At 32.9% G+C, this 25,545-nt stretch overlaps 1 protein-coding gene across 48 annotated transcripts in view; it reads right to left on the reverse strand.

The window, feature by feature from the left end:
- The window catches only part of ptprc (protein tyrosine phosphatase receptor type C), an 82,855-nt gene that overhangs the window by 48,209 nt on the left and 9,101 nt on the right, over positions 1-25,545 (reverse strand). For 8 of the 48 annotated variants that reach the window (XM_087304380.1, XM_087304379.1, XM_087304370.1 and 5 more), the window contains 3 exons: positions 17,770-17,823; positions 16,638-16,661; positions 16,045-16,107 (listed from right to left, as the gene is read on the reverse strand). In XM_087304380.1, coding sequence (XP_087160506.1) covers positions 16,045-16,107; positions 16,638-16,661; positions 17,770-17,823 — 141 coding nt within the window. Of the gene's footprint in view, positions 1-9,365; positions 9,429-10,719; positions 10,807-15,522; positions 15,640-16,044; positions 16,108-16,637; positions 16,662-17,769; positions 17,824-18,794; positions 18,849-22,283; positions 22,320-23,143; positions 23,195-23,570; positions 23,646-25,545 lie in introns of all 48 variants that reach the window. The other 40 variants (XM_087304368.1, XM_087304364.1, XM_087304363.1 and 37 more) reach the window with 14 other exon arrangements.

A 25,545-nucleotide genomic window follows, 5' to 3' on the forward strand; every position in this document is an offset into this window, starting at 1 on the left:
CTTATATAATAAACACACTGATACTAAGGAAGCTGGACAATACCAGTTTTTATAATTACCTGTTGACTTTTATACCAGACACTTCAAATTGATTGCTACTAATTAAATCTACTTGAATAGAATACTGTTATCTATATCAACAAGTGTTTCAAATATTATATATTGTATAAAAAAGCACATATTTATAGGTTAATCATCATGAATCAAGACATTTTGTCACAATAAACTAATCATTTGAAGAGAGTGTGATGTGAAATTGGTGTGACTTTACCAGTGCTGGTGCTGGTGCTGGCGACTGTGGGTGTGGATTTGGATGTGGGTGTGGATTTGGATGTGGGTGTCGGAGAAGTGGAGTGTATGAGGGTGGTGTTTGAAGGTGCTGGAGGTGCAGCTAGTTAACAATAGAAAAGTTAAAACTGGCTAATCAGACCACATATTACCTTATTAGCTGATACTGTTCATTTAGTCATATCAAAGATAAACCAAGCTGACAAAACATTGCTGCAGCTCTGATACAAGTTTAATTTATGGAGAAAATTAAAAAGCACTGCAGTGTTTCTCTGAGAAAATAAGCCTACCGAAATGTGTATATTGCATAAAAAATATGAAGCTGATTAGTCAGTTCATATCATGTCACTCGAGGTGCGTTCACAGCACTCTGAAGATGTTTCAGGGTGACTATCATTGGTAATAGTAGACCGCCGACATTTGCGGTCTCCAGCCGTTGATCTTACACAGACATGCTGAATTCACCTGATTTGTTGACAAATGTGTTACGGATGAATTCCTTGGCAGTTCATGGGTCCTTCACTGGGCCTTTTCCCTTTAGCAAAATGTCTGTTTCTTACTTATTTTGCTAGCTTGGGCGTTAAATTTTGGCACTCAAGTGAGAGAAATGTAACTGAGAGAATACTGTTATTTTTCTAAATAAAAGATTGTTCAGACTCAGATAATGAATAAGTTGGAAATAATTAAGGATTTCTTGCGTGACCCAGTACCAATTGATCTACAGAGTGGTACCAGACTGGGGTTTGGGGACCACTGCCCTAAATGATAATAGTTATTAGAATTATTTTAAATGTTGTTCTTATCAATACGTTTATACAATCTAGTATGGGATACACAAAAATCCTGAAATATAAAATTTTAAACACTGTTACCTGAAGTGTTGGTGGTGCTTGGCTGTTGTGAGATGAGTGGAGTTGAGGTTGGTGTGTTTGTCTTGTTATTTTGTTCAGTATTACACACTGAATGGTAATGATTATTAGAGTAAATCAAATGTTGCTTTTATAAATGTTTTTTTACACAAATTAGCATGTGATGTTAAAAATACTAAACAAAACTGAAATATAACGTAAACACACTGTTACCTGAAGTGTTGTTGGTGTTTTGTTGTTGCGAGGTGCTTGTAGGTGAGGTTGGTGTGTTTGTCTTGTTATTATTTTCAGAATTATTACCTAAAATGGATGATTGAATCAAGTAAAGTGTTTTTTAAATATAACAGTTCAGTATGGGATAACATGGTGACTCGACATTATACAACATATAGTTTAGCAAACTGAAACTCTGATGTTGTGTTATTTCACGGCAGTGCGTGAAGTAGACAATTTGTTTTTGTGTCATTTATGTCCATAGTAAAACTTATAGTGGTTGTTAAATTAAATGACATTTTTCTATATAAATACACTGACACTAAAGAAGTTGGACAACACGTGACGACTAACATTAGCACCAAAAAATTGACTATTATAGTTACAATAAACTCCAGAAGTTCATATTTATATATTTACACTTTACAGGGTCTGAAATTAAGGTTTTCCAGATTTTGCCAGATTTTAAAACATCAACAAGGGTTATTTTTATAATTACCTGTTAATTTTTATATCAAACACTTCGAATTGATTGCTACCAATTAAACCATTATCTATATCAACAAGTGCACTATTTAATTTACAGCACTGATAATGATAATAGTTATTAGAATTAATGTAAATGTTGTATTTATCAATACTTTTATACAATCTAGAATGGGATATAAAAAAAACTGAAATATAATATTTAAAACACTGTTACCTGAAGTGTTGGTGATGTTTTGTTGTTGCAAGGTGCTTGGAGGTGAGGTTGATGTGTTAGTTTGGTCATTTCCTTTAATATAACTCACTGAATAATAATGATTATTAGATTAAATCAGATGTTGCTTTGATAAATATTTTTGTTATAATCTAGCATTGGACATTAAAAAAACTGAAATACATTGTTAAACACGCTGTTACCTGAAGTGTTGGTGAAGTTCTGTTGTTGCAAGGTGCTTGGAGGTGAGGTTGATGTGTTTGTCTGGTTATTATCTTTAATAGTCCCTAAATGATATTGGGTGGTTATTGGAATAAATCAAATGTGTCTCTTGTTCATTACTTTTATTTTTTAACTCATTACCTAATTAGTCCAAATGAGGTTCTATCTATATTTGCATTAATCATTTTCTTGTTCAACTTTTGTGCAATACCCCTCTGGAGTTTTATTGTTTTATTGTTGCGTTTGGTTGGATGAAAGTGAGGCTATCATTATTTTCTTTTATCCAGTCTAGTATGATATCAACCCCCTTGTCTGTCTGTCTGTCTGTCTATCTGTCTGTCTGTCTGTCAGTCAGTCAGTCAGTCAGTCAGTCAGTCAGTCAATCAATCAATCAATCAATCACTCAGTCAGTCAGTCAGTCAGTTAGTCAGTCAATTAATCAATCAATCAATCAATCCAGTGACCTCTCATCCATTCATTCATTCATTCATTCATTCATTCAATAAATCAATCAGTTATTCAGTCAGTCAATCGATTAGTCAATTGTGAAGACATAAATAAAAAAATATTGTTCTTGGAGCATGGCATGATGGGAAGATTGAGGTCAGAATATGAGAATGTGTGTGTGAAAGACTAGCAGTGCAGGAGTGTGAGTGTGTTGATGTTGTGGAGTCACCTTTATATGAGGGGCTTTCGGCAGATGTTTTGGATGTGGTGGGAGTGGCGTTTGACTCAGTGTCTGTAATGATGAATTGACACCATGAAATATCTAAGCATATGAAGCTTTCGAAAGACACATACTCAACAGGACAAATCGAGTGTTGGCGAGTAGCTAATCTCAGCTGTTATCTTGAGAAATTGAGGAATTTCTCAATTGAGATATTTAGAACTATGTGTAATAAAACATTAAGCTTCATAGCTTCAGTGTAAGAGCTACTTTTAGGAAGTAACTTGTAGTGAGGCATGCTACTTTTTAAGAAGTGTAGTTTGACTGTAGCTTAGCTAATGTTGCTGATGAGCAGCTTGTAGCTTATCAAGTTACAGTTTCAGAGTAGCTTCCCCAACACTGTACAAATCATAAATTGATTTGGGATTGGAGCTGGGAATTATTTGGGTTTTGGCATTGAGTAACAGATGTACCCCCTAAATGACAATGAGCATAATGAGAAAAGTTAATCTTTTAAACAATATACAAATGTATAAAACACATGAAACTGAATGTTAACGGTGTTACCTGGAGTGGTGCTGAAGGTGTGTTGTTGCATGATAGTGTGTGAAATCAAGCCTGTTGGTTTTGTGTCATTTATATTTTTAGTAAACTTTATAAGGGTTGTTATTATAAGTTTAGAAATATTTATATATTTACACTTTACAGAGTCCGAAGATTAATATTTTTCTAACCAGTTTTTACTTTTACCTGTTGATTTTTATGCTAAACACTTCAAATCAATTGTTACCAATTAACACTGTTAAACTATTATACTGTTATCTATATCAAGAATTGTTTAAAATAAATTATATAGTATAAAAAAAAATTGAACAAATTTTATCACAAATTTGCATGTTATTCATCATGAATCAAGATATTTAACAGTTCCCCGTTTAAGCTGATCATTTGTAAAGATAAAGCTCAAATGGTGTGACTGTACAGGTACCGGTGGTGATGACTGTGGGTGTGTTTGAGGTGGAGTGCATGAGGGTGGTGTCCGAAGATGCTTGAGATGCTGGTGCTGTTGCTTTCTCTAGTTAACAATAGAAGAGTTAACACTGGCTGATCAGATTACCTTATTAGCTGATACTGTTCATTTAGTCATGTCAAAGATGAACCATTCAATGCACAATATTGGGTCTAAAGTGAGCAGAATGACTTTTTATGTTCTTCCTACACAATGCTTAAACACGCAGGATGTACAGCAATACAGAAATATATTTACAAATGAAAAAGAATTAAAGGATTAAAATATTACAAAAATTAATACTTTCGACATAAATATAAAAACCACTGCGCCTCCTTGCCTTCTTCACCTTGGGTGCTTTTCTCAGTTTATTTATGAAAACTTGTTAAAGTATAATGTTATTATTACCATTAGTATTATTTAATATATGCATATTTATATTTGTTTTATTAAAAACAAGCTTAGATTTGTTCACCTGTCAGAGTTTGGACCATATGGGGCATAGGACGTTTCTTTGGATATAACTAGTTTTTTTGACCACACTTCGTTGTTATTGTTCATTTATTCCTTTGCTGGAAATTTTTAAATTTAGAAATACTGTAGTTTTAAAACAAATCTTTGTGCTTAACAAACAAAATTAATTATGTAGGCTAATACGTCCTCACTGGAGAGCGTACAACACCGTTTTCTTATGCACGAAAGAGAGAAACTGAAAGTAAAGGCCGAATAGAGAAGGCTCATTATTCTCTTGCTGCAGATCTGTTTAACTGTTTTCTTAACCCTCTACCGCACGCATTATGATAGATCTATGAAAAATATTTGACAGTTTTTCTTTTCTTAAAATGGATTAACTTGAAGTGCTGTAAAAAACATTTGGAAAAAATTATGTTTTAGGGTACTTTATGATATGTTACCATATGGCAACAACGTCTAACAGTGAATCTAACTTAGAAATTTCAAATTTAGAACTTTCCTTATAATTAATAATTTTGTTGTTTGAAATAATTCATTTAATGTTGCAGTATTATAAGCTTTAACACAGAACTTTACCTTATACATACTATGTATACTCCTATTCCAACAGCTTTTATTTATTCCATTCTTTTTTTTTACTGAATATTATTAAAACAAACCTAATATTGTATTATCATGTATACGACATATATTAAATATAAATATTTTCTCTAGTAAAATTATAACAATTAAATAACAAGTCTAGTAGATCCAGATGCATCAGAATAATGCAGCTACTAGCTAACAATGTTTAAATATTATACTATATACTTTACTGCGCCTGTTTTATCTGCCTCTGAGCTAACTTACCTGAACTGTCTCCATCACTGCTCTTGTCAAATGTCCAATCTGCATTATTCTCATGGTCACTAAAACCCATCTCATCCTCAATTTTATCTGATCTGATTTATCTGATCTTGATAATTGACATGATTTCATCCTTTGTTTTTATTGATATTTACATTTGCATTTAGCAAATCCTAACTTAAGATGTTCCTTTCCTTTTTTTTAAAAAACATTTATTTAATGAATAACTGGAATTATTAAAATGTAAAATATATTTAATTCAAAAACATCCCAAAACTGAAATTGAATATTGGTCATTTTAGACTCATTTTGTGCATTAGAATGGCTCTGCAGGGCTTGTGCATCAAAAAGAGTTATTTTATACCACAGTAGTATTAGCCATGACAAAAGATAGGCAGGAATCATTTGTAGAGAGAGTTCAAATAATGGGACTTTACCCGTGACTGTGAGTGTGGTTGCATTGGAGTGCATCAGGTCTGTGTTTGAAAGATTGCTGGTTTCTTTCACTAGTTAACAATAGAAGAGTTAAAATTGTCTGATTAGGCCACAAATCAAGTGAATACCTGACATTGTGCATTACTGTTTAAGATGAAATACTGCAGTAGTATTCGCAGTATATAGGCAGAAATTGTTTGTACAGAGAGCACAACGGTGGTGTTTTACCCATAATGATGGTAGTGGGTGGGGATGAGCTTGAGGTGGTGTGTGTGGAGTGATTGAAAGTGGATGTGTGGAGTTCAGAGACTGAAGTTAAGTTGGTGCCAGCCTCTTGGTCTTGTTGTGTTGGAAGATGATGATAAAAGAGTTTTTAAAAATGACTGACAAGGGTATTACTGCACTGCAAACTAATCTAGCATGCAGTATTGCTTCAAGCAAATAAATGCACTGATATACATTACAGCAGAGGACATCATGTGACATTCTACACTACTGGTCAAAATTACAATTATATATAAATGTTTTCGTATTTAACATAGTTTACAATTACATTTGTTCCTGTGATATTCAGCATTATTATTCCAGACTTAAGCCTGATTTATACTTTTGCATTGAGTAACTGATCGCTCTACCCCACGGTGTAAACCTTGCAACATGGCCAACACCGTTGTGAGCATTCATACTTGTACTCATCATCCCTAACATTGCACAGGGACATTTCTATTTTACTTATATCAAATCTGTGGGCCATTTTCTTTATTTTATCCAAAAGCAAAGTTTAATTTCTGACTCTGATATTTACATGGAAGTGTAAAAGCACAGATACAGTAAATGGGATATAAACACCTGAAAATGAAAACTAAACACACTGTTACCTGAACTGCTGGTGTTTTGTTGTTGTGTGGTGTGTGGGGGTGAGGTTGATGTGCTTGTCTGTTTATTATCTTTATATAATAAAGGAATAAAGCAAATGTTGTTCTTGTTAATTACTTTTATATAATCCAGAAAGGCATTTTTAAAAAGAAACCAAAAAACTTAAATACACCGTTACCTGTACTGTTTTGTTGTTGCTTACTGTTGAATAAAATGGTTTTAAGCCAATCTAGTATGGTATTGAAAATCCCCCCTGAAAAATTGTCAAATGTGAGGCAAAATCATTCTATATATGTAAATGATTACTTGATCAAATAAATGTTTGTTGTTTTTTTCTTGTAAATTTATACTTGTACAGTACTTATCATCTCTAATATCTGTACAGGGACTGTAAAAAAAAATTAGCGATGTCTGTACAGGGACATCCCTAAATTCCCTTTATCTCAAATCTGTGGGCCCTTTTCTTAATTCTTGGCCATAAAACAGTGTAGACGAAATTGATGTGCTTGTCTGGTTATTTTCAGTACTACTGTATCCCCTAAATCTAGTACAATCTAGTGTGGGATATAAAAAAAAAAAACTGAAAAGTAAATATTTAAAACACTGTTACCTGAAGTGTCGGAGTTGCTTGGTTGTTGTGAGGTGAGTGCAGTTGTGGTTGGTGTGTTTGCCTGGTTATTTCTCTCAGTATTACACACTGAATGATAATAATTATTAGATTAAATCAAATGTTGCTTTTATAAATGTTTTTTACACAAATAAAAAAAGCTGGAATACAATGTTAAACACACTGTTACCTGAAGTGTTGGTGGTGTTTTGTTGCGAGGTGCATGAAGGTGAGGTTGGTGGGTTTGCCTTGTTATTATTTTCAGAATTATTACCTAGATGGATAATTGAATCAAGTAAAGTGTTTCGTAAATATGTAAACACAGTTCAGTATGGAATAACATGGTGGCTCGACATAATACAAGATATATATTAGCAAACTAAAACTCTGGGTCTGATGTTGTTGTTGCATGGCAGTGCGTGAAGGTAAGCCTGTTGGTTTTGTGTCATTTCAGCCTGATCTCACAAGAAAACGTAAGTATTTTACATTTTGCCAGTTTAGTGGATAATTCAGGCGAGTTCAGTCGTACAAAATGGTACGATTTTAAAAAGGAGGCGTGGCACCTGACCCCACCCCTAACCCCAACCGTCATTGGGGGATGAGCAAATCGTACTAAATTGTACGAATTAGATCGTACGAATTCATACGAATTAGCCACTAAATGAAAAAGTTACGAATTGCCGTGAGATTGTGTTGGTCATTTATATCTTTAGTAAAACTTATAGTGGTTGTTATAATAAACTATATTTTTTCTGTATAAATACACTGACACTAAAGAAGTTGGACAACACATGGTGACTAAAATTAGCACCAAAAAAGGGACCATTATATTGTTACAATAAACTGCAGAATTTTACATTTATATATTTGCACTTTACAGGGTCCGAAATTAAGGCTTTCCCTTACCAGATTTTTTAAAACCTCCACGAGCCATTTTTATAATTACCTATTGCCAAACAACTCAAATTGATTGCTACAAATTAAACTATTATCTATATCAACAAGTGTTTAAAAGATATATAGTATACAAAAGTACATATTTACAGGTTAATTATCATGAATCAAACTATTTTGTGAATCAACTGTAATCATTTGTAGAGAGAGCTTAAATGGTGTGACTTTACCCGTGCTGGTGGTGGTGACTATGGGTGTGGGTGAGGTGGAGTGCATGAGGCTGGAAGGTTCTGATGCTTTCACTAGGTAACAATAGAAGAGTTAAAACTAGCTAACCAGGCCACAGATCACCTGAATAGATGACACTGCGCCATGTTAGATGGTCAGGAATTGTTTGTACAGAGAGCACAAAATGGTGGAGTAAGCTTGAGGTGGTGAGTGTGGAAAGATTGAAAGTGGATGCATGCAGTACAGGGGTTGAAGGTAAGGTTGTGCCAGCCTCTTGGTGTTGGTGATAGAACAGTTTAGAAAATGACTGACAAGTATATTACTGCACTTTTCAGAATTATTACTCCAGGCTTAAGCCTGATTTATACTTCTGCATGATACATTTCCCAAGTAAAATGATTGCACTGGTCACATTTAAAGCAAAGTCAACAACTGCTAAATTGTTAATATATTTCTCTTCCTCATATTGTTTCATAAAGTCTCTGCAGGAAAGTAAAAGCAGTTCTCAGATTGGTTGATTCTCCGAGGGCTGGTTTTCAATATATCAATAAGTTATATATGTTATATATTTATATAATATTTTTCATGTAATTTCTAATGTAATTTTTATTCATTTATTTTTTTATTAAATATTACATTAACATTATTCATACAATATTTTACTAATTGCACAAAAGCGCCATTAAAAAAATATATATTACCTGCACCCCAACAAAATAAAAGGTAATCAATAAATCAATTAGTTTAAAGTAAAAATCAATCATTCCATCTGTCAATCAATCAATAACACAGTCATCAATCAATTAACCCATTAATCTATTATTCAATCAATCAATCAGTCTGTCAATCAGTACATCAAAAAGTACATCAATCGATTAAACTATCAAGCCATCATTCAGTCAATCAATAATGAAAGCAAGAGAGAAATGTTGTGTTTTTAGCTTGATATGATGGTAAGATGGAGGTCAGAGTGTGAGAGTGAGTGTGTGAAAGACTAGCAGTGCAGGAGTGTGAGTGTGTTGATGTTGTGGAGTCACCTTTATCTGGGATGCTTTCTACAGGTGTTTTGGATGGGATGGGATTGGCGTTTGGCTCAGTGACTGTAAAGATGGATTGACACTATGAAATATCTAAGCATATGAAGCTTTCAGCAGACATGTACTCAACACCACAAATCCAGTGTTGGGGAATAGCTAATCTCAGCTGTTATCTTTGCTACATTAAGTAGCTTTTTCAGTAGCTAGTTACTTTTTCCAGCAAGTACTTTAACAGCTACATTACATTTAGTGAAGCTGCAATGGTCTGAAGCAACACAGCATCGTCTTTCAAGATTACACACTACAATACTGCATTACAGCCATCTGTTGCTAATTATCACACATCTCATATTTTTACATTATTTGATAAATAACATTTTTAAGTTACACCAATTGTAAATCAATTCATAAAGTGTTTCAACAGTTGTCAGTCTAAAGTAAGAATGTGGTGTGAAGGCTTCAATAATATTTCTATTTGTTATTTATTTATTAAATTTTTATTTTTTATTTTTTGAGAAAATGCTAACATATGATAAATCTGACTGAATTGTTTTATTAGTGCAAAGGAACATTTGTTGCAGTTTTGTGTATGTGCAACGAACTATTTGTAACAAAAAATTAAGCTTCGTAGCTTAAGTGTAATAGCTACCTTTAGGAACTTAGCTTAGCTAAGGAAGCTGGACAAAACATGGTGACTAAATATAGCACCAAAAAATTACTATTATTGTTACTTTAAACTGCATAATCACAGCAATATATATTTATGAACCCTTTACATTGGTCCGAAATTAAAGGTTTCCTTAACAAATTATATTAACCTTCACAATAATCACCTGTTGACTTTCATGCAAAACACTTCAAACTGATTGCTACCAATGTGACATTCTGCACCACTGGTCAAAACCCCTGATGCAAAAAAAATGATGCAAACCTTTCAACATGGCCAACACTGTTGTGATCATTTATACTTTTACTCATTATCCCTAATTTATGTGCAGGGACCATTGATTCCCTTTATATCACATCTGTTAGCCATTTTCTTAATTTTGGCCACAAACAATAGCATAGTAGCTGATAACAGCATAAAAAACACAGGTAAACAGTTTATAAACACCTGAAAAATAAAAGATTAATGCACTTTGTGTTTTGTTGTAGCATAGGGATGGATGGAGGTGAGATTGATTTGCTTTTCTGGTGTTTAGTGCTATCCCCTAAATGATAACGGTTATTAGAATTAATTTAAATGTTTTTTCTTATCAATACTTTTATACAATCTAGTGTGGAATATAAAACAAACTTATATAGTAAGTATAATAAGTAAAGTAAATAAATATAATAAGCAAAACACTGTTACCTGAAGTGATGATGGTGTTTTGTTGATGCGAGGTGAGTGGAGGTGAGATTGATGTGTTTTTCTCCTGAGTATGTGGAGAAATATTACCTAAATCAAAATAGATTATTGAATCAATATAATGTTTTTTTTTTATATGTACACATGCTTTTACACAACAACTTGACATAATAGCAGATTTTACTTTCTTTAAATGTAAATCTATTATAACAACAGAAACTATACGCTCAAGATATAGCAAAATAAAACTCACAAATTGATACATTAATAAAATACATGAAATATGGTGTTAAATACACTGTTTTTTATTAAATATAAATATGCTGACACCAAGGAACCTGGACAATACATGGTGACTAAAATTTGCACCAAAAAATACTATTATTATTATACTATTATAATCTGCAGAAGTTTAGCAATATTTATATATTTTCACTTAGCAGGGTCTGGAATTAAGGTTTTCTACCTTTTCTAGGTTTTTTACCTCCATAAGGGTTAATTTTATAATTACCTGTTGTCTTTTATGCCAAACACTCAAATTGATTGCTACCAATTAAAACTGTTAAAATATCATGCAGTTATCTATATCAACAAGTGTTTAAAATAGGATATATAGTATAAAAAAACACATTTTATTAGTTTAAATTCTGACCCTGATATTTACAGTTGAAGTCAGAATTATTGTAATGATTGTAAATGATTACTTGATCAAATAAAATGTTTTTATTTTTTTTCTTCTAAGTTTATACTTGTACTCATCATCCCTAATGACATTTATATTCCATTTATATAAAACCTGTTGGCCCTTTTCTCTTTCTGTCTTGGCCATAAAAAACGGTAGAGGTGAGATTGATGTGTTTGCAAGGTTATTTTTAGTACTATCCCCTAAATGATTATAGTTATTACAATTAATTTAGATGTTGTATTTATAAATAATTTTATACAATCTAGTATGGGATAAAAAAGCTAAGTATATTAATAAAATACTGTTACCTGAAGTGGATGGACAATACATGGTGACTAAAAATAGTGCCATATAATAATTGACTGTTATTGTTACTATAAACTGCTTCAGTTCAGCAATTTTTATATATTTACACTTCACAGAGTCTGAAATTAAGTTTTTTTCCTATACTGTACCTCATGTATACTGTAAGAATACATTTTCATTATTCAGTAATCCAGGCATTGCTTAATGAACTTTCAATCAACTCAAATCTTATTTTTCTGTTTCCTTTTCTTACTTTCTCATATATAAATGTAAAAAATATCAAAGGTTTCTCTAACACAAGAAATCACACAGTAACTGAATCAAGGTCATTTTAGACCCATTTTGTGCATTAGAAGGGCTTTGCATCGCTTGTGCATCAAAGAATTATTATATACTGCATTAGCCATGACAAAAGATAGAAATCATTTGTACAGAGAGCTCAAATGGTGTGACTTTATCCATGCTGGTGGTGGTGACTGTGGGTGTAGTTGCATTGGAGTGCAAGTCTGTTAGGTGTGCTGGTTTCTTTTACTAGTAAACAATAGAAGAGTTAAAACTGGCTGATCAGTCCACAGATCACCAGGGGTGTGTTTCCCAAAATCATTGTTAGCCAACTAAGGTCGCAATTTCCTTCGTTACAAACATAGTTTTTTGCATAGCATAGTTTCCCAAATCTGTTGCTCCAACGAACATTCGCAAACTGCATCGCAATCTTGAGCACTCGCAACCATACCTCTGGAGCTTTAGTTAGAAACATAGTTCCTGGTTGTGTTCTATTCCAACTTATCCCCCCAATGCCCTATTCATTTAGAACATTTTAACATTCAAAGTTGGAATAATTAAAAATAAAAAAGCATTAAGGTCATCTCTCTTAGGTGTAATTTGCTTTCAAACTATTTTTACAGTTCAGTTTTGACTGTTCAATTCTTGATGTTTACAAGTGTGCTCCCTTCGCAGTGCACTTTAAAAACATTGATGTCATTTTGAACACAGCCTCATGGCGAAAGCTATAGGTGACCTATTATTTAAAAGTGGAATTTATGTTACCTCTCTAAAGCTTGTGAAAACAAAAAGCATACGTTAATTCTTTTCATAGTGGGTTATTTATTAAGTATCTGTACTTTATATGCCTGCTGGTTAGAACTTTTAGCAGTGGTTTACATGTGTCAAATTGTAAAAGTAGACTTTAAAAAAAAAAAAAAAAAAAACAATTACCTTTCATTCATTCATTCATTCATTTCCTTGTCAGCTAAGTCCCTTTATTAATCTGGGGTCGCCACAGCGGAATGAACCGTCAACTTATACAGCACATTTTTACGCAGCAAATGCCCATCCAGCCGCAACCCATCTCTGGGAACTCATTCCACACACACTCATACCCCCACTCATTCACACACACTCATAAACTACGGACAATTTAGCCTACCCAATTCACCTATACCGCATGTCTTTGGACTGTGGAGGAAACCCACGCGAATGCAGAGAGAACATGCAAACACAAAAACGCCAACTGAGCCGAGGATCGAACCAGCGACCCAGCGGCCTTCTTGCTGTAAGGCAACAGCACTACTGCGCCACTGCTTTGCCTAATATTCTTTTAAAAACGTAATAATAATAATAATCATCATTATCATAAACATTAAAGTATGATTTTTTTCATTTCTAATAAATAATAAATTCCTTCATTCATTCATTCATTCATTTTCTTTTCGGCTTAGTCCCTTTATTAATCCGGGGTCACCACAGCGGAATAAACCGCCAACTTATCCAGCACATTTTTACGCAGCGGATGCCCTTCCAGCCACAAGCCATGTCTGGAAAATAAATAATAAATATTACATTTCATTTTATAATAAATAGCCTCATTATTCATTTATTTATATGATTTATATGATATTAGAATACGTGTTAGCTTGTAAGTGATACGTTTTAGAATAGAATCTGTGATGTTCAATTTCTCAATAATATTTGTAAAGGAAACACAGGCACTATGTACCATTTAGTTTGCAAAAAGAAATGATGGGTTTTTCTCTAAAGAAGTAGTTGCTCTGCCCAGTTTAAAGCAACTTTGTGGTGGTTTTACGATAAAACTAACGTGGTTCAAGTGATGGATCTGCGACAAAGAAATTATGCTTTTTGGGAAACACTTGTCACTTATAGTTCTTTTCCCAAACGATAAATTGTACTATGATAGTTCAGCCGCGAGTTACGTCGTTGTTTGGGAAACACACCCCTGAACAGCTGACACTGTGCCATGTTAGATAGGCAGGTATTGTTTGTACAGAGGCTACAAATAGTTATCTTGTACCCGTGGTGATGGTGGTGGATGGGAGTAAGCTTGAGGTGGTGAGTGTGGAGGGACTGAGAGTGGATGCAGGGAGTACAGTGATTGAAGGTAGAGGGGTGCCAGCCTCTTAGTTTTAATATGTTGGTAGTTGGTGATAAAAGAGTTTAGAAAATGACTGACAAGGATTCTGCAAGATACATTTCCAGAGTAACATGAATGTCCACTGGTCACATTCAATGCAACCTCAACATTTGCTAAATTGTTAATACGTTTCCCCTCCTCATATTTTTCCATGAAGTCTCTGCAGGAAAGTAAAGAGAGTTCCTAGATCAGTGGTAGAGTGGACAAGAGGGCTGGTTTTCAACCCATTACCTGTTTGGCTTATTGGATCAGGTTTAATTTTACTTTACAAATTTACACCATTGATTGATCCTGTGGCCTGTTTAAGAATGCTGTGGATGTGCACTTATCCCAAATATCTACTTCAAGCTTAAATAAGGTGGCACCTTCTCATCCTGAATCAGCAATCATGCAACAGACCAATGCAGAAGACACTGATTAAATTAAATTAAGGCACACTTTTTTTGTTATTCTGGATTTCTTTATTTTACTTTTGCGCAAAACCCCTACCATGTGCTAAATCTGACTTAATTGTTTTATTACCGCAATGCAACATTTGCACAAATATTACATTAGCCTTATTAAATGTTACAAATGGCACAAAACACCACTGCCTGCATGTCAACAAATAAAACATATAGGAGATGAAATAAACAAATCCTCAGAAAAAATTTAAAATGAAATATCAAAGTGAAGACAGCTGTTGCCTGAAGGGTTTGCTATAGGGTTTCAATCATGTCTGTATTTCAATCATTCAATTAATCAGTCAATCAATCTATCATCCAGGCAATCATTGATCAATAAATAATCAATCAAATTATTAATCAGTCAGTCCGTCCATTAATTCATCAATAAGTCAGTTATTGTTCAAACAATCATTCAATCTAGTGATCCATCATTCATTCATTTATTTATTCATTTATTCAACAAACCAATCAGTCAGTCAGTCAGTCAATCAGTCAATCAGTCAAGAAAAAAGTGTGAATAAAAACTATTGTTCTTGCAGCATGACATGATGGGAAGATGGAGGTCAGAGTAGGAGAGTGAGTGTGAAAAACTAGCAGTGCAGGAGTGTGTGTGTGTGTTGATGTTGTGGAGTCACCTTTACCGGAGGTACGTTTGGCAGCTGTTTTGGATGTGGTAAGATTGGTGTTTGACTGAGGGTTTGACATCACAATGAAATATCTAACCATATAATGTTTTTCACAGACACAAACTCAACAGGACAAATCCAGTGTTGGGGAGTAGCTAATCTCAGTTACTATTTTTGCTACATTTTCAGTAGCTTGACAGAAGTTCGGCCACTTATGGTACAATGTAACTTTTTCGGATGAAATACTGCATCAGTATAAAGCATGAAAGATAGGCAGGATTGTTTGTACTAAGAGAACAAATGGTGTGGTTTTACCTGTAGGGGTTTTGGTGAGTGGAAGTGAGCTTGGGTTGGTGAGTGTGGAGAGATTGGGAGAGGGTGTTTTGAGATCAGCGGATGAAGGTAAGGTGGTGCCACTTGAAGCCTCTTGGTCTTGTTGAGTTGGAAGATCATGATAAATGAGTTTAAAAATGACTGACAATGATATTACTTCACTGCAAACAAATTTAGCATGCTGTATTGCTTCATGCAAATAAATGCACTGGTATACATTACAGCAGAGGAAAGACTTAAGGCCAATTTAAACTGTATGATAAATTTCCAGAGTAACATGAAAACACTGGTCACAATTAAAGCAAAGTCAACAACTGCTAAATTCTTAATACGTTTTACTTCCTCATAATGTTTCATAAAGACATTACCATCCGTAGTGAAAGCAAGAGAAAAATGTTGTGTTTGTAGCTTGACATGATGGTAAGATGGAGGTCAGAGTGTGAGAGTGAGTGTGTGGAAGACTAGCAGTACAGGAGTGTGAGTGTGTTGATGTTGTGGAGTCACCTTTATATGAGGAGCTTTCGGCAGATGTTTTGGGTGTGGTGGGAGTGGCGTTTGACTCTTTGACTGTAATGATGGATTGACACCATGAAATATCTATGCATATGAAGCTTTCCACAGACACATACTCAACGGGACAAATCCAGTGTTGGGGAGTAGCTAATCTCAGCTGTTATCTTTGCTACATTTTTCAGTAGCTTGACTAAAGCTCAGCCACTTATGATACAATCTAACTTTCCCAGTAACTAGTTACTTTTTCCAGCAAGTAGTTAAGTAGTTTAACAGCTACAGTACATTTAGTCTTACAAGATTGCACACAGCAATACTGTATTACAGCCATCTGTTGCTAATTATCACCCATCTCATGGTTTTACATGATTTATTTATTAGTTTATTACTGTTATCTACTTTTAGGTATTAACTTATAGTGTTGTAGTAGAAGTGTAGTATGACAGTAGCTTAGCTACTTGTCCCCACACGTAGCTTGTTAGCTTGGACAGTAGCTTATCAAGTTACAGTTTCAAAGTAGCTTCCCCAACACTGTACAAATAATATATCGCAGTAAAACTGTATAACAGAAAGTATGTGACACTTACCTGATGCTGCATTTGTTGTTTCACCTGGGGGCAGTGTAAGATAATACATTATTAATTACCTTCATCTAAATTTAATGCTTCTTTTTTTGTTTGTTTTTTAATTTTTAATTTTAATTTTATTTTTTTTTAACAGAGGGATATCTAGAGCAATACGCGGCATATATTCAACAATGTGCTGAAAACATTCATCAGAGATTTTAGTTCATTTTCGACCTGATAGTATCACACTGCTGCAGATTTGTCATCTTCTCATCTATAATGTAAAGCTCCTGTCCACTAAAGTCTTAGTGGTTTATTAAATTGAACATGTGAACATGCCGTCAAACCCATCTGTGATAATTTGCCCATGTCAAATGCGTTTTATTATATCAAATTGTGACTCTACCATCCGAATTTCACAGCAGAAATCGAGATTCATCAGACCAAGAAACCAATCTCATTCAGTCAAATGTAAATCATCATGCTTTTCCAGATAAGTTTGCTGTAGTGACCAAATCTCTTCAAATGACAAGTACAAAAGGAGATCAGCGCTCAATAATTTATTAACTGAATCCCAAAAGTAAAGAAAACCTTTTTCAGTCTTTTACTGTTCGTCTTGTTGAGCCTGTGTGAACTGTAGTGGTCACTTCTTCCTTTGTTTCAGTGAATAAAACAGACTTGACAGCACTTTATTTAACACAAACCACAGCCTTGCTGAGTATCATGATCACTAATTCATGACCACATATCTAGATCAACTGGTATCTTGAACATGACAGTATGTTCACTGCACTAAAAAGGCCCCGACAGTCACCAAATCTCTATCAAATCGGAGAATTAGATCATGGATGTTAAGTCAGCAATTCTGCTGCATTTATGCATTTCTGTCATGTCAGTATAGACTGAAATCTCCGAGGGGTGTTTTCAGCAGCTTGTTGAATCTATGCCACAAAAATAAAGGCAGATCTGAAAGCAAAATGATCCAACCTGCCACTAGCAAGATCTACCCAAGTAAGTGACTAGTGTGATCTATACACGCACACACTACATTCAGATGTGTGGAGAATGGATGTCAGAGAGAGTAAGAGATCTGTGATTTAGCATGAGGGAATAATGATAGGATGCAGGAATGTTAGTCTGATGTCAGCTTTACCTGTTGTGGGGGTAGTTGTGTGTGTGTCTGCTGAATTGACAGAAGTTGTTGAGCCTGAAATATAAAGGTTAATTAAAAGGTCTGTAAAAGCAATTTTATGGCAGAATTGCTTTATGCAACTGAATAATTTGATTGAACTCTTTATTGAAATTAACAGCACAAACAGAAATGAGTGCATGATGCGATGCTATACTTACCCACATTTATATATACTTCAGAAATATCAAAATTAATGTAAAACAATCAATAATAATAATAAAAACAAACATTTGATGACTGGCACTACTATTATCTACAATGACACCATGTTTATCTTCTCGCTAGAACTTATAGCCACAACAATTAAGATGAAATACACTCTTAAAAAAGTATTCATATTAAGTGTTGAGTCAGACACTGATTGATTTTCTGGGTAATTCATATTCACAACGAGGAAATTTTAATTCAAAACACAGAACGTTCCCTCAACATTAGTTTTTTATTGTTGTTGTTGGTGTTGTTTTGTTCATTTTAGCATTCTAGGAATGATCTATCAATCTTGTGTATTATAAACACAAGTAACCTTCCCAGACTGTTTATAAATATATACACATAACAAACTTAAAACGTTTTACAACCCAAACACTAAACAGAGTGTTCCCTACAGGTGATTTTTAAATTCTGTCATCCATTCAATAACGATAGGATAAACTATAGAGGTCAAGAGAACGTTGTAGGAACATTAAAATAACATTACAATAAGGTTTAAAGAACAATGGAAGTTAATGGTACATTAGCATATCCTCTAATAAACAAAAAACTTTCGCAGCTAACCAAAAACCTTAATATAAAAATTAAGAATGCTCTGAAAACCAGATAGTTTCCGGAATGTTGTGGAAAGGGTGACATGAGCATGAGAGATAGTGATGGAGAGCTCGAAGTGCAGTATAAAGAGAGAGGTTGAAGGTCAGAGGTCATGAGTGAGACTGATGATGTCATGTGGAAGAGTGTGTGTCTGCTTTGGTGATGCGTGTTGTCATGGTTACCTGAAGGTTTAGATGTGGTGATAATAGAAGTTTGTGTGGGTGAGGTACTGAAACCTATTGACATTAAACAAGTTAATTTACAGAAACTAGTACACTGCATATTTGGTAGAATTTACATTTTTATCTACTGGACCAGTTTATATACTATGTATATTATTTATACACAAACGCAAACACACACACACACACACACACACACACATACACACACACACACACACACACAAACACACACACACACACACACACACACACACACAAACACAAACACACACACACACACAGACAGACAGACAGTGATGAGCAAGATCAACAATTAAGCATTAGCAAATAGTGAATTCATAATCTGTTATGCATTAACTCTACATTAAAAGATGTTAGTAAGCAGTTTTTTTAACTGCAGATGCAAATGTTCTATACTGTTGACTTATAAGCAAATGTATAACGTGCTTAATTATTGTGTTTTCATACTTTGTTAATGATTATTTTTTCATTACGAAATTAAGTATTGCAACATTTACAAACCAGTGATTTGAGAGAAGTTGCTAGTTCAGGCATTAATAGTTACTTTGCATGTTAAGGAATGCTCTATTAACTCAACTTCATCCAGTTTTGTGACCTAATCTAGTGAGGTCTATTTATGCTTTGTAAGTCCCTTATAAATGACAATCGAAGGCTCAGTTACAATCTAAACATGGAAAAAAGAAAATAAATTACTGTATTCACTTCTATTTATTCAAAGATACAATTATAAAATGAATAATACATCTTTGCAATCTTAACTAAAATAAAATTACTGTGTAGTTTACAATTTTGCTAAATAACATTGAAATGTTGTATCATATTATATTGTAAATTATTATATTGTTGTTTTATCCTATTTTATGCTTAAACTTTACAGTAATTTTACTTTTTAGATAAGATTGCAAAGATGTAGTGTTCATTTGATACTAAGCCTTTAATTGTCGTTTATTAAGGATTTATAGAGCATAAATTGTCCTCACTTTAGATTATGCCATAAAAATAGATAAAGTTGAGTTAATAAAGCATTTATTAACATACAAATTATCTATTACTATATGCCTGAATAGTAAAATATAAATGTTAATTTGAATAGTTTATTAATCGTTTACTAACTCAGTCTGTATGATCCTAAACCCACCAACTACTCTTAAATACAAAGGATTTGTAAATAATGCGATAATTAATTCAGTCATGTAAAATTAATCAATATTAAAGTATGAAAGTACAATTATTAATCACATTATACATGTGCTTGAAAAGTCAAGAATAGAGCAGTATATCTGCCATTATAAACTGCCTGCTAACATCTGTTAATGTAGAGTTAATACTTAACAAATAATTAACTGACAATTTGCTAATGCTTGATAAATTATTCATAATGTGTTGTTATTTAAAGTGTTTCCAAATTTGCCAACAGTACAATTTATGCCAGACTCACATTATGCAACTGATTTATTCATTTGAATAGTTTATATTGGAGTCAACAGTGCAGACTGCCTATTTAGTTTTGTTTAAAAAAAAGTGTAAACAGATCAAAGCATCTCTAAATTTAAGAACTTGCCATGTTTTAAATATATTTCACTGTATTATCTTTATTCACTCTATTAACTTTTAATTCTGTACTAGTCACTGAATCCTACAGAGGATGACGTTACCTGCTTTTGTTGCCTTTTTAGAAAGAGTAAATGTGGAAGTGGGGCTTGAGGGGAAAGCAGGGAATTAGAGATAAATTAAGAGAATAACCTTAAACACACTAAAATTACAAATTATATAAACGCTAAATTGTATGGTTTGAAACATTTACTCTTTTCAGTGATTTTCTATTTAAAAAATAGAAAAATAGATTGAATTGCAAATGTTTGCAATAACAGGTCTTGAACAGTGCTAAAGCTAAACCTTGTCTTAAAAATGACAAAATGTGCCAAAATCATATTAGACAACTGAATTATCAACACAAACAGTTTGTGTCAAAAGGGTGACTAAATTTTTTTTGTTTTGTTTTGTTTTGTTTTGTTAAGGTAAAGGGGTATATCTAAAAACTTTCTATTTGTTATTACCTCTTACATCATCCTGCAAAGAGCACGAGTGTTAATGAGTGATAAGTGTGGGTGAGGGCTCTATCAATCAAGGGTAAATAAAGTTTTGTTTGGGTAATCCAAACTCATACAAAAGCTTAAAAGAGCTTCTTTACTATGCACTTCTTTTAGAAGGAAATGGCAAGATGAAATAGTTTGTTCATTTACCTACATACCTACCTACCTACCTACTGTATGTACCTACCTATAATAAAATTAAATAAGTTAAATAATAAAATTACTTCCCAAATTCTGGGACATCAGAGACTTATATAACATCTGGTAATCAACATTATATATATATACAGTTGAAGTCAGAATTAATAGCCCCCTTTGAATTTGTTTTTCTTTTTTAAATATTTCACAAATGATGTTTAACAGAGCAAGGATGTTTTCACAGCATATCTGATAATATTTTTTTCTTCTGGAGAAAGTCTTATTTGTTTTATTTCAGCTAGAATAAAAGCAGTTTTTAATTTTTTAAACACCATTTTAATAATAATTAGCCCCTTTAAGCTATATATTTTTCAATAGTTTACAGAACAAACCATTGTACAAAAACTTGCCTAATTACCCTATCCTCCCTATTTTTTACTCTCATCATGGCAAAGATAAAATAAATCAGTTATTAGAAATGAGTTATTAAAACTATTTTGTTTAGAAATGTGTGGGGAAAAAATCCTCTCCTTCAAACAGAAATTAAGGAAAAAAATAAACAGGGGGCTAATAATTCTGACTTTAACTGTATGTATGTATGTATGTATACAATGACTGTTATGAACACTTTTCAATTGCTTTGCGCATTTACTTTACAGTTATGTCTTTGACTACAACATTATTTTATTTTATTTTATTATTTTATTGCTAAATAAAATAATAATAATAATAATAATAATAATAATAACAATAATAATAATAATAATATGTTAAACAGTACTCAATTTAATTTGTTTAAATTCAACACATCTAAATTGTTTGCTACAATTTTGCAGAAATAATTTTTTCAGTGTACAATCACCTCATACATCTTTACTGGTCCCTCAATCTAAGAGAGTATGTCAAAAAATGATGACCTTAACCTGCTTTGTCTAGTACAATAAAATAACTATACATTAAAACTACAAATTTATACACCAAACGACCTCCTTAGCATGCACAGAAACCTCTTTTTAGAAAACAATTACTATAAAGAGTGTATTTGTCCTCTAGAACTCACAGTAGTGCAACAGGAGAACCATTTGGTTAAAACTCAAAAACATTATCAAGAGATTTTCATTTCTTGAAAAAATGCATTAACGATATCACAGATCTCTAAATTTAAACAGATTTTTTTTCACCTAATCACCTAATACATCTTTTCTGAGTCCCACAAAAACAGTGACAATTTTACCTGTTGTTTCTGCCTTAGTGGGTGTAGGTGTGGAGTCTGTGTTTAAAGCAACATGTGAGATCGTTTATGATAAAAGATAGGGCCTGTGATTAAAGCAGTGTTTCTCAATCTAGGTCCTCGTGCCCCATTGCGCTGCACATTTCAAATGTTTTCAAGTTAGATTTTTGTTCTAATTCAACAAGGATTACAAGGACTCCACAGGATATTCCACCATGATTTTAGTTTGAAGGGAGCAGATACATATAGGTGTCATTCAAATGGCATTTATAATGTATTTATTTATAGAGGTATATTAAGTTATATATGAAGAATTCAGATGCAAAAACCTCTAAGTGCCATCTGAAATTTTCTTCTAAAACTAGCATTTTTCTCAGGCTCCTGTGTCTTGATTCAGTAAATTCACTTTTATGGCAAAGAATAGTTTATTTTCATTGATTTCATTGACATGGAATAATGAAACAAAAACATAAGGGGCAGAGAAAAATACTCATTGTAGAAGAAAATTCTAGATGGCATTTAGAGGTTTTTGCATCTGAACTCTTTATATACATGTATATATTATGATTCCCAGGTAAAATGTTGAGTAAACTCATGAATGAAGTGAAATAATGGTTTCTCGTTCTCTGGTAGAACGCTGTGAAGAAGACAGGACTAGGGAGGAATGCACACTGCATAGGGATGTGCAACTCAGAACAAAGTTGATATAAAAGAGACATGCACAACATGCAGATCGGTAGGGCACGAGGAACGGGAGAGACTCACTGAAGAGAAATATTAAATATTTTAAATAGATTTTACTTTATAATCACCTCGTACATAATTACTAGTCATTATATACTACAAAAGAGGATGACCATTACCTGTTGTTTTTGTGGTTTCAGAAGAAATGAGTGTGTGTGAGGGGCTTGAGGCTAAAGGGAAAGGAGTTAATTGGAGATAAATCAATATGATAACTATAATCACAATAAATGTCTATAACTATAATCACACTACTTTCATGGTTTAAATTTGCTTATGGTTTCATATTATTTTTAACAAATATATAGAAAAATAGATTGGATAGAAAGTGTTAGCAATGACAGATCAAGTGTTGAAGCTTAAATGTTTCTTGAAAATGATGAGATCAAAATCACATCATGCATCTGAATTATTAAATGTAATTATTCATAGGAATCAACAACACAAAGTGCAAAAAGATCAAATGGATCTGCAGCTCTAAGAACTTTCTATTTACTGCATTATTACCTCTTACATCCTACTGCATCCTAAAAAGGGGACCGCCATTACCTTTTTCTATCACTGTCGCTTTATTTGTTGTCGTTGCTGTTGAGTTGTTTTCAACAGTGCGTGTGGATGAGGGGTCTATGTTTAAAGGGAAAGCAAAGGTCAGTTTAAATAATCCAAACTACAAACTAACACAAATGTTGAAAAAGTTTCTTTAGCCTGCACCAAAACATATTTTAAAAATCAATGCATGAATGAAATAGTACATGTGTGGGTCACACCTTACAGTAAGATTCATTAGTTAATGCATTTACTTACATGAACTGTGTATAAGCAATACTTGTACAGTAATTATTAATCATAGTTCAACATTTACTAATGCAATATTAACATCCAAAGTCATGCTTGTTAACATTAGTTTATGCACCGTGGGTTAACATAAACCAACAATGAACGACTGTATTTTATTAACTAACATGAACAAGTTCTGTGATGAATGTATTGTTCATTGTTAGTCGATGCATTACCTAACCTTAATACAACCTTATTGTAAAGTGTTACCCAACTGTGCTAAAATACTACGATAAAAATCCACTAAAAATAACTTCTTGCACAATGGATGCTAAAAAGGAATTAATGCTAAATGTATTTACTTTGATTCATTTACTTACCTGAAACCATAGCATGATTAATTAGTTTAGTTTTTAACTGGAAGCCAAAATGAATATGTTTCTTTTTAAATGCTGAAGAGCTCATGCTACACCTTTGGTAAGTGTATATAGGACATTCTATCAGAATCGTACATTTTCAATTATAAGAAATGCGACAGGGCCCTACTTAAGCTTGTCGTCCTTCAAAAAACCATACAAACACAAGCACAAAATCATAGAATTCAATAATAGAACACATGTTTGATCACTATCAGCTTCATTAAATGATGTCATAGCTTTAAACGTGTGTTGCACACATTTTGTGTTAAATTAAACGCAAATGTGACAGGACTGACAGAAACATGGGGACAATTTTAAATATATTTGCATTAAATTCTCAGTGTTTGTTCGAAGAATTGGTTTAAAATTTTAAGTTTTTCATCAATTGATGTGAATGATAACAACTTAAACTTGCTATTTCTGAAGTTTTTTTCTCTAAATAATGTACGTTTCTGGTAGTCCTGTTTACTATGGTAAAGACACATCCATTTTCATTTTTATTTTTCCCACATATCAGAAATGAGTCAGGGCTCATCAACAGCTTATTAGCATTTAAATGGAAACATAGAAAAACGGCATGTTTTTTCTTAAAAAACAAAACTGATTAATATCAGCATGACACAAATTAGAAATTAAACGTAAAACATTGAATAAAATTTAATTTAATAGAAATTACATAAATATGGGACTCCTGAGATTTATATTACACCTTGAAAACATTATTTCACAGTTTGTAATCAACCTTTTTTAGTATTCCTAAATATACAAACAATATGTCAAGGGGAAGAAAATAAATAAAACTATTCTGTAAATGTTTTGATGTTGTTAAATCAAATAAACTTTTAGTAATCTCAACTTATCAATCGTACTGACTTAAATATTACTTTGAAATGTATAAACTTACTAAAAAAAGTTAAAGTAACATGAACAACATTTGTACATTTTTTACAGCGTAGTAATTAATGTTTTGAAAATGCGTATAGGGGCTATAGAATCTATATTTTCTGCATAACAATGTTTCAGCATATAATGCTTATTCGTCAAGGTGGCAGCATAAAACACAAAGGTAATATATTTTTAAAAACAAAATAATTGAATCAGCCAAACTTGAAAAGACTTGAAAGGCTTTAATTCAAAGCAGTTACTGTACACAATCAAAAATATTATTTTTACTGTCAGAGCAGATCTGCTGGAAAAGCAAAATATTGATTTTGAAGACATTGAAACTTTTGATAATATGGTTCAGAGCATTGACATCTATGGAGGAATTACATTTTAATGATAAGTAATAGTGAAACAATCTGCTTATACTGAACCCTTCCACATTG

Source organism: Danio rerio, chromosome 22 (genome assembly GCF_052040795.2).
Source record: "Danio rerio strain M-AB ecotype USA chromosome 22, GRCz13ab, whole genome shotgun sequence".
In the NCBI taxonomy this organism is placed as follows: domain Eukaryota; kingdom Metazoa; phylum Chordata; class Actinopteri; order Cypriniformes; family Danionidae; genus Danio; species Danio rerio.